Source organism: Bos indicus, chromosome 3 (genome assembly GCF_029378745.1).
Source record: "Bos indicus isolate NIAB-ARS_2022 breed Sahiwal x Tharparkar chromosome 3, NIAB-ARS_B.indTharparkar_mat_pri_1.0, whole genome shotgun sequence".
Lineage (NCBI taxonomy): Eukaryota > Metazoa > Chordata > Mammalia > Artiodactyla > Bovidae > Bos > Bos indicus.
This window is the reverse complement of record NC_091762.1, coordinates 109,330,298-109,340,216: the sequence shown is the minus strand read 5'-3', so window position 1 is coordinate 109,340,216 and position 9,919 is coordinate 109,330,298. Positions and strand designations below refer to the sequence as shown.

Here is a 9,919-nt window from a genome sequence, read left to right as displayed (position 1 = left end):
CCGTCCCTGATTCTGGACATGAGTGATCGGAGGCCCTTGCCGTGGGAAATGTCAGGGGGGAGGGTGTGTCCCTGACCTGGAGGATGGTAGGGACCTATAGGAGGTGAAAGCCAGCTCGAGGGGTCTCAGACCTCTGTGTTCTGGGCAGGGTGAAATGACCAGAGTCAAAGGGAAGGGAGCCCTTGACACCGAGGGTATAGTTATCCAGGATGGGACTTCCCCAGACCTAGAGGCCCAAAAGGAGCCTAAGCAGAACCTGCTCCAGAACCATCCTGGCCTATCAACTCCAAGACACCAGGGCTTCCTGACGAGCGCCTGGGAAGCAGAAGTGACAACCACCACCACAATAACGATGACAGTGATGAATAAAACAGTGGAGAGGGACTTCTCCACGACTCAGAGGGAAACCTCTAGTCCAGTCTCACTTGGCCTGAAGTGCGGAGGTGCTTCAACACACCACCACCCTCCCTCTAAGTATTCAGGACAAAGCTCTGATTTCCTGATTCAATAAAAGAGGACTCAGCCACGTGGACTGGGGAGCTCTCAGGCTACAAATGGCTTTTCACTCATGCAAGATGGCCAGGGGGCATCATCTGGCTGCTTAGGAAGCTGTCTTTCTGGAGGTGCTGAGAAGGATGTTCTAGCCCGGCACATGTCCCCAGGTCCGAACCAGCTTTGTGCAGGTGGAGACTAGGGTCCACCCCCTGGAGCTGGCTAGCGCCGGCAACCTGGGCAGCCCTCCGCACGTGACTCTGTTTCTGTCTGGCCGTCCCTCCCCCATTTCCCTCCCCCAGCCTGTGAATCTTGGGCCTAACTGAGGAAGTGGTGGAGGGGTGATGGGATCATGTGTCCTTCCAGATGTTTTGGATTTGAGACAAGAACCCACCTCTTTGAAGTTACTCAAAGGTGAGTATTTGGCCATCTTTGATTTCTCTGTTCCTGGGCTACTCTGACTCTTGGAATATTTGGGGAGGGGTCCGGTCATTTGTTACTTTCCCTCCATGAGAAAATGACGAGCTGTAGCAGTGCAAGGCAGCTACAATGTCATTGAATCCCTATGACAACCTCGGGAGGCGGATCTTAGCCTCTCCTCTCTGCAGGGAAGGAGACTGAAGCTTGAAGAAGACACAGCGGTGGTGGGGTGGGGGTGGGGGTGGGGGTGGGGGTGGGCAGAACTTAGCAAGTTCAACCCGGCCTCCTTGATTGTACTGCTTGGTGGGGCTTGTCATCAGACCTAAGCAGAGGGATGCTGAGTGATCTGTGTCCACTCCAACCTACACATTCTGGGGCTGGATAAGACAGAGGAATAGGGCAGTGCAGTGAGAGGTGGAATTCATAAGCATTTCAGATAGGGCAGGTGAAGGGTTAAATGGGGACAGGTCCAGCTCTGTGCTGCTGTTGTATTGGGCCTGGATCTTCAGAGCTTGGAGCAGGAGGGTTCTGGGTAGGGTGAGATGACCAAGGTCAAAGGGAAAAAAGGAGGCCTTGACATTGAGGGCATAGTTGTCTGGTGTGTTTTGCCTCCCAGTCTTGAAGGGGTCGCTCCTCTGGTGGGTCACTTCTGTATTCTGAGAGCCACTGGAAGCCCAGCATGTCCTTGCTCCCTTATCTTTCACTGGTTTTGTAAACATCTGTATTCAACCTCTTCCTGCTTAGTGTCCTGTCCTGAACCCTTTATTATGTGTACAGTTTCCATCACCCAAGAGTAACCGACTGAGCACTCTCTAATTTCTAGTTTGAAAAAGCTCAGGCAAAACCTCTGATTGGCCAACTCTGGATAAGAGGCTTACCTCACTTCCTCAGCTGTTGCCAAAGGGACAGGATTACACAGGGTTGTGGCAACTTCGAAGGCAGCTATGGGATGGAGAGGAGACGGAGAGGAATGTGCCCAAGAGAAGGGAAGATGAAGGTCAGATGATGTCAATACTGATGTCCCATGTAAACATCTGAAACGGGGACCAGGAGCCTGGGCTGGAGTCATCCACCTGCTCACCCCCAGGGGCCCCTGCCCAGGACACAGTCCACCTTGGGTGAAGATGGCACAACTTCAGGACCCTCTGGTTCTAAAGAGACAAGAGAAGCAGAAAACGCATCTGAAGAGGGCCCTGTTTTCTAGAAACATTTCTTTATTTAAAATTTAAAACCATATTACTTCATACAGCAAACTGTGCACTTTGATATATCACAGTGTCTTAAAAAGGAAAATAATCAGATTTGTTTGGAAATTTATTTACATCAGCCTAGAATGATTGGCAAGTAACACAGTTACTATGAAACCCAAATTGTTACAAAATGTTTACAAAAAACTATATTCATAGAAATTCTGCATGTCCACAAAGGGCATCCCCTGAATGGCCCAGAGACCAGTGTGTGGGAACTATGTTTAGTGGGATTGGGAGGGCGTCCAGGCACTCTGGTCTGGGTGGTGGGACAGGCCAGGGGTCTCACATGGTGCTGTTTTGGGGCTTCACCAAGGGGCTGGGAACCCAAGTCCCCATCGTGGGAGGCACAGCCAGGAAGCTGGCCCAGGCAGAGGTGAGCTGGGGGCTTGGAGCACAGTGGCAAGGGGCCCCTGGAGCCTCTTGTTCCTGTCCTGGAGTCAGGACAGGCCCATCCTCAGAAGGCTGGGTTCTGGTATGCTCCGGTCAGGACCCCAAACAGAGGCAGACCCAGAGTTAAGTGCAGACCAGTCTGACGCATGGGGCTGAAGCAGAGGGCAGACCGCTGACCACACGGAAGCCCACTCCAGACCCTTTCCCACGTGGTCCAGAGATGCTCTCGCCGGTGATGGAGCCGAACCACTCGCTGAAGGGTTAGAAGGGAAAGAACAGACGGATCCGAGTGTGGTAGGGACGGAGGTCTGCAGGTACCGCAGGGGCGGGGCCAGGCTCTATGCCAACTGCCCTGCAGGGGAGGTGTGGCAGGGGAGAGGGGGCAGACAGATGGCACGAGGTTGTGCTCAGACTGCCTTCTGGGCTTCCCCTCTTTCACCTCCTGTCACTGCTCTGCTCACATCTCTGGCTCCCCTGTCACTCCCTGACAGCTGACCTTGCGGTCAAATGGGGCTGGGGAGATTGTCTGGGGTGGGACAAACTCATGGCTGGAATTGCTGGGTCCACAGCTGTTTTCTTACATCTGGAGGCCTCAGAGTTTTGATCTGTAAAATAGAGATGCTGTGGGGTGATTTGAAGTCTGTTCTAGAAGACAGGGGCTGGGATATTGGACTGGCATGCTGGCAATACCCAGGAGGCCGTTCTCCTGAAAGAGTTTTTCTTAGCTGGGAGCTGGGTTGTCTTTGTGTATGGTTGAGAATGTGAGACAATGGCCTCTGCCATACTCCAGCCTTCTAGGGTATTCCAGGTGGAGCATCCCTGGAGGCTGGGCAGACAGGTATTGAGAGCTGGTCCAGCGAGTGGCCCCCTCTTTCCCAGCCCTTCCAGCTCCCTGCTAACTGCCTTGGGACTGCAGCTGTCATATTGGTTCAGGAGCCCAGTACTGTACGACACTGCCCCCCAGACAGAGGCCCGAGAATCCTCAGAGCCTCTCAGATGCAGACAAGGCCCTTGGACCACTCCTGTCGTCCTCAGGAGGCCTATCCACCAGCCCCTCGGTTCTCCCTTGCTCCTCAGGTTCTGCAGCTCTGACGTGCATGGGCCCTTCCCGTCCCCCACAGGGCTCTTCACAGCCCCTGCCACAAGCAGCCTCCATCCCAGACTCTGCAGCTGCAGCCCCCGCCGCTCACCTGGTCCCCACCCACACTGGCTGGGTAATGTACACTCTGTGTGCAGACGTGCGGGGAGGGGTGCGTGTACACATGGGCTACAGGTCATATATACACTGTGCATATATATATATATACAGCATATATATATATCTTTTTACATTCATATATATACTGTACAGAACTTTAACCTTCTACCAAAAACAGTTTTGTGACTTTCATGTATGGCCTCAGCTCTGAACTTCTATCTCCTGGGCAAAGCCAGGACAGAGAGGAAGGCTCCATTCAGGCTGGCCGGAGGACTGAGGGCAGGACCTTCTACTGGGGCCCGTTCCAGACGGGTCCTCCCAGCCTGGGGCTTTTCCAGATGGGTCTAGTCCAGAGGCCCATCTACAGAGCTGGGCGTACTTCTTGAGTCTGTCCACGGGGCTGGGCCTATCTCAGAGGTTAAGTCCATACAGCTGTTTGTCCAGATTGCTAAGGCCTTCCCAGATGACTGTCCACATGGGACCAGAGATGTGGGCCGGAGCAGAGAGCTGGGAAGGGTCTGGGAAGGGATGGGCTTCATGCTGAGTGATGAAGCCACAGCCGCCAGCCCACACATGGCACGCCCACCTGGGAGATGTCGGGGAGGGAGCTTCCCACTGTTCTGGGTGAGCGGGTGCCTGTGTCTGACTTCTGCTTTCCTGGGGCTTAGGGAGGGAGTGACTTCTAACCACGTGGAGCCTTCTGTCCACTGCCAGAGCCCTCCTCCATCCAGGGCTGGACTTGCCCTCTGCCCATGCCTGGGGCCTTGTGGGGAACCCGTGGGCTCGGCTAGTGGAGACAGAGTCTTGGCTGTGAGCAGGGGAGGTGCTCCCACCCTTCAGAGACTCAGAGTCAGCCCCTTCGCCAAGGGGGCCTTACCTGTCTTGAGACACACGCCCAGCGTGGGGCCCACTGAATGGTGACAAAGTTCTCAGGTTTTTCTTATCTGTCCACAGAAGATGGACCAGTAACAGGTCAAGGGGAGAGAGAAAAGGAGGCCTCGTGGCCCCACCCCCAGGGCCTTGGCAGGGTGTGTGTGTATCCAGCGCTGCCCCTCAATCTGGCCAGTTGGAGCAGGCTGAGGGGAGGCACTGGCGTTTTGGGGTGGGGGATGGAGGTGGAAGGTAGGGGTGTTCTTCTCTTCAGGGCCGATATGTGCTGGACAGGAACAGTCCAGTGCCTGCTTGGGCCAGTCCCATCCTCCGCTCTATTCAAACCAGTGTTGAGCTGCCATGACTCAGTGCCTCCGTGTGTGCGCACGCGCACTCGCCATGGCTCAGATCCACGCCGCGGGCAGGTGGGCGCGCACTCGCCATGGCTCAGATCCACGCCCGCGGGCAGGTGGGCCTGAACGTTATTTCCACTTGGCCCACCTCGCTGGGAATAGTTCCCTGGCTCCCACCCCAAGACGCAGCAGCACCTCCGTCCCCTGGGACAGAGCTCACATTCCGAGAGAAGCGACCTCCGCTGCACTCTGAATGCTGGGCTGGTCTCGGAGACAAACACAGGTCATCAGGCAGAGTTGGAGCCATTATCCACACACGGACGTAAGGCTCGAATGGAAGGCGATATCAGGCTGCGTGTCCTCCCATCTCCATGTAGGACTTGAGAAATACTTTCAGTCCCTTTCAGGGGATTTCCCTAATGGAATTGTGCCACTGAGTTCCACCTTCCTCCCCTCCTTTGATGACGTTCTTCCTACCCCACCACCTCCTAGTCTTCCTGCCATCACAGTCTATATATGTGCATAGCCTCAGAAGAAATGACACGTTCATGGCGTGTCACACACAAAAGCACACACACGGTCGAGTGTGTAATACGAACATGGACATGGGCGTGTGCTATGAAAGTAGACCAGATAAAGAAAGAGAGTGGCTCATGTCTGTGATTGGTGAGAAAAAATTGGCAAATACCTTCATCAGAATCTGGTTATCTGGAAATTGCCCAAAACAGTCATTTTCCCTTCAAATAGGACACTCCACAGAGAGCAAAGGAGTCACAAGCTGTGGGTCCCTAAAGAGTTTCCTCCCTACTTGGCCAGTCTCCCCAGGCCTATGTAATCTCAGCAAATCTTTGTGACAAATGACCTCTCTCCATGGCAGAAGTCTACCCAGACTCTAGTTCCCTTCCTGATTGTCCATCTCTGCTCCTATTGTGAGCTGGAACATATGTGCACGTTTGAACACACATATGTGAACACATACACATGAACTCCAGGCCCACGTGGCTCCTCACATACAACATGCACTCCCTTGTGCTGTGCACCGGTCTAGTTCCCTCCACTGCACACACACATGCACACGTGCTCATAGACAGACCCCTGGATGACATGGCTTCTCCATTTAAACTTATTTAGCTTCTCCATTGGAGAAGGCAATGGCACCCCACTCCAGTACTCTTGCCTGGAAAATCCCATGGACAGAGGAGCCTGGTGGGCTGCAGTCCATGGGGTTGCGAAGAGTCGGACACAACTGAGTGACTTCACTTTCACTTTTCACTTTCATGCATTGGAGAAGGAAATGGCAACCCACTCCAGTGTTCTTGCTTGGAGAATCCCAGGGACGGGGGAGCCTGGTGGGCTGGCGTCTATGGGGTCGCACAGAGTCGGACATGACTCAAGCAACTTAGCAGCAGCAGTAGCTTCTCCATTAAAACATATTTTATCTTGTCCTCCACCCTCTGCCATTAGGTGCACAAAAGCGCGCGCACACACACACACACACACACACAAGCATACACAGTTGTTCACATATGTATACATATGTATACTCACCAGAACCCCAATATGGCATGGCTTCTCCTGTTTTTACATGTATGGGGTCCTGCTGCTTGTCCAGATTTATCTCCTTCACCCAAAATTCACACACACGTGCACACACACACATATCAGAACCCAAAGGATTCTCCTATTATTGCATGCCCAGGACTCTGTTACATGCCCTCATTTATCCTTCATGCCCAGCCCCCAAAGATCAGACATACGAAGATACACATATATGTGCACGCACACACAGACACATATACATTCCTACATCCAGGAGCTCACAACAGCATGGCTTTTCCTATCATGATGCGTGTTGGCCACGTGGCATTCCATCCCTCTTCTCCCACCTCCAGTGCTCACAGCCTGTCAGAACTGCTGTGGCCCTGGGAACCAGCTGGTTTGGCCCAGTTTGGAGAAGGGACGATAGTTATTACATGCGTCCACTGTGCTCTCCTGCTTTGGGACTCCTGAGGAGAGTTAGAGATTACCCTTCACCCCAGCTGAGAAGGTTCTTGAGACCTAAATGTGGCTCTTTTCTTAACCAGGGTCCCAAGCAGAAGCAGAAGAGTGGCAGGGGGTGGGTGGCTGTTGTCTCCTGGTCTCTGTACAGATTTCCAGCCCCCTTTCCCTGGCACAAAGCCTGCCCTCTGCCCTTGGCCATGGGCAGCCTTGCTGGCCTCATCATGCTCTCTTTAAGGACACTTTGTTCCTAATCCCTCCACGTCTCATTCTCCTCCCAGAATCTTACGTCTCAGACCTAGAGTATCTGTCCCAGCTGGCTGGAACCCACATATCACCTGGCCCACCCCTCGCTGCACCTCCTCTGCTGAACCCCCAAACCCCACAAGGTCCCAGCTCCTCTGGACAAGAGACCAGGGGCCACCACAACCTTGTATCTCTGTGTGGGGTCTTTGGTTAATCCTCCAGGAGGCAGCTTCAGCCTTCCCACTCCAGGGGCCTCTACCAGGGAGGCTATTCTGCTCCCTGGAAATTTTCTTTCTCTGGGGGGCATCTTCAGGTTTGACAAGTCCAGGAGGCATGGAGTTCTTTAAGCGCCCCCCAATCCAGCTTTCCCCATCTACCCCAAAGTGAGCCTGTGCCATGGACTTGATCCTCCTTGGAGGAAGGTGACAATGTTCACTTCAATCTAGGCTACTTTCCTCCTTCCATGATGACAGAAAACGGTCAAGGTCAACTGGCCAGGAATGGGGAGTTGCTGAAGAGTAGATGGCAAAGAGCTCAAGCGTCCTAATGCCACCAGGGTTTAGAAAACAGCTTGGAAACCAGCAAAATAAAATCCAATGGCTCAAGGGCCTGTGGGATTTCCATGGAATCCACTGTTCCTCTGGCCGAGTCTCCGGGCATCCTTTGCGAGAGATCCCGCGGGTCCTTTCTCCTCCGGTCACAATAGGGCGGAGAATTTGCTCCGACCACTCTCCCACTCCTAGAGACCTTCTAGAGGAGCGGGACCCTTTGGGACATTGTCCGGAAGAATTCAAATTGGCATTCTCTGTGCATCCTCCTCTCTCCCAGACTCCAAACTCCTCTTTTTCCCTGCGAGGCTCCTGCCTTTAACTTTGCCCAAACAGGGGTTCCACCATGGGTGGTGTCAAGTCCAGGAGATGAGGACCATGTGAGCAGCCCCTGGGGGATGAGTTCTTCCTTCCGACCAGGCATGAGGGGTGGCTGTCCTCCAGCTTCAGCTCCCATCGGCAGCCAAACGATAACATCCTTTTCGGTACCCAAGGTCTGTGTCTCTGGTCTCATAGTCAAGTTCCAGGAGGCCTGCCCTCGTGGGGAAGGAGCGGCAACATGAGAGCTGTTTCCTGTTTTCTTTGGCCCCTGCAGGGCCATGGTAGAAACTTCTGACTATAGAAGAGAGTTGAGGGGCAGGTGAATTTGGCCTGAGAGAGGCATGTGCTTCCTTTGGCCTTGGCTGTCTTGGCTGGCAGCTTTAGAAACCCATAGAAGAAACAAGAGGAGGGTGAAGCCCAAGCAGCTGGCCTGGGGGCCTGCTGGTTTCCTGGTAGGTAAGGGCAGAGGGCTCTTGGCCCAACAGGCAGGCAGCAGCTCTGGTCCCCAAGTCCAGTGTGGGGCTTGGGGATGTTCTTCCAGTCTCCTTTGCTTTCCTCCACCCTGCCCCCAGGCCGGCGGTCCCCACCCCACCTGTGCCTAGGGGAACACGGGGGCCAATGATGTGCTGCAGGTCATGCTGTCTTTGCCTGGAAGCCGGCGATCGTTGAATGTGTGCATGTTGATGACGGCATCAGTCTTGACCATCATGGGAGGCTGTGGCTTGTGCTTGACCCGACGCTGGCAGGTAAGGGAGAAGCGGATCTCGTCAGCCACAGTGCTGCAGAAGGAACGCTGGGGTCGGGGGTGGGAGGGAAAGGAGCACAGGGGTGAGGCCCGGCCATGGAACTCCAGCCAACTCCTCCCCTTCCTCCCAGAGCCTGTGCTAAGGCCTCCAGGTTTCCTTCACACCTTTACGCCACCTGCCCTCTGCCCCCTGCAAGGTGATTAGTGTGAGTTGCTGTTGTTTAGTCGCTAAGTTGTGTCCAACTCTTCTGCAACCGCATGGATTGTAGACTGCCAGGCTCCTCTGTCCATGGGATTTCCTGGGCAAGAATACTGGAGTGGGTTGCCATTTCCTTCTCCAGGGGATCTTTCCAACCCAGGGATTGAACTGCATTTCTTGCATTGGCAGGTGGGTTCTTTACCACTGAACCACTAGGGAAGCCCAGGTAGTTTGGAGAGCAGCCCAGAAAGCATCACGTCCTTGTTTGGAATCTAAGGTGATATCATCTTAGCCCCATTTTACTGATGAACAAACTGTGGTTCTGACTGGCATGCACATTAAAGTCTGAGTAGTTCACCTGCCTGACTTTTCTCCACTAGCTTCTGAGGGCAGGAACCAGCAGTTTCATCCTATGAGCCCAGCCTCCAGCTCTAGGCCTGGCTCAGAGTCAGGGCTTAAGAAACACTTGATGAATATATGGATAACCTCTGTGAAAGGGGTTCCCATTGAAGGGAGGAGTCACTTTGCTCCCATTCAGGAAAGTCTAGTACAGATTTCTCACTGGGAAGGCAGTCCCTGTAGGGCTTTTGCTGGCTTGGGTCCCTGTGGGCATCCAAGAGGGACAGCTCAAGTGCAGCACTGCCCACAGGTATCTGATGGCAGTGGCTTCTACGAGACCAGCTGCCAGAGGCTGTCCCATGCCTTGTCGAGAAGGCAGCAGGCTGTCAATGCCTCAACTTGCCCGGGGAGGCCTGGGCATCAGCACTCAGATAGGTTGTAGTTAGGTCATATGGTACTGGGGAACGAGGACTTGGCTTTGAATTCTGTCTCTTACCCTCCGTGTGACCTCACCAAGCTTCCTCTTGTTCCTCCACTAAATGCAGGACAT

General features: G+C 53.9%; 1 protein-coding gene across 1 annotated transcript in view; it reads right to left on the bottom strand.

The window, feature by feature from the left end:
• Positions 1 to 2,104: 2,104 nt before the first annotated feature.
• GRIK3 (glutamate ionotropic receptor kainate type subunit 3) overlaps positions 2,105 to 9,919 on the bottom strand; it is a 251,143-nt gene continuing 243,328 nt past the window's right edge. Inside the window, exon 16 of the mRNA XM_019957819.2 lies at positions 2,105 to 8,879. Within this exon, the coding sequence (XP_019813378.2) occupies positions 8,685 to 8,879 (195 nt within the window). The 3' untranslated portion in view covers positions 2,105 to 8,684. The remainder of the gene's footprint in view (positions 8,880 to 9,919) is intronic.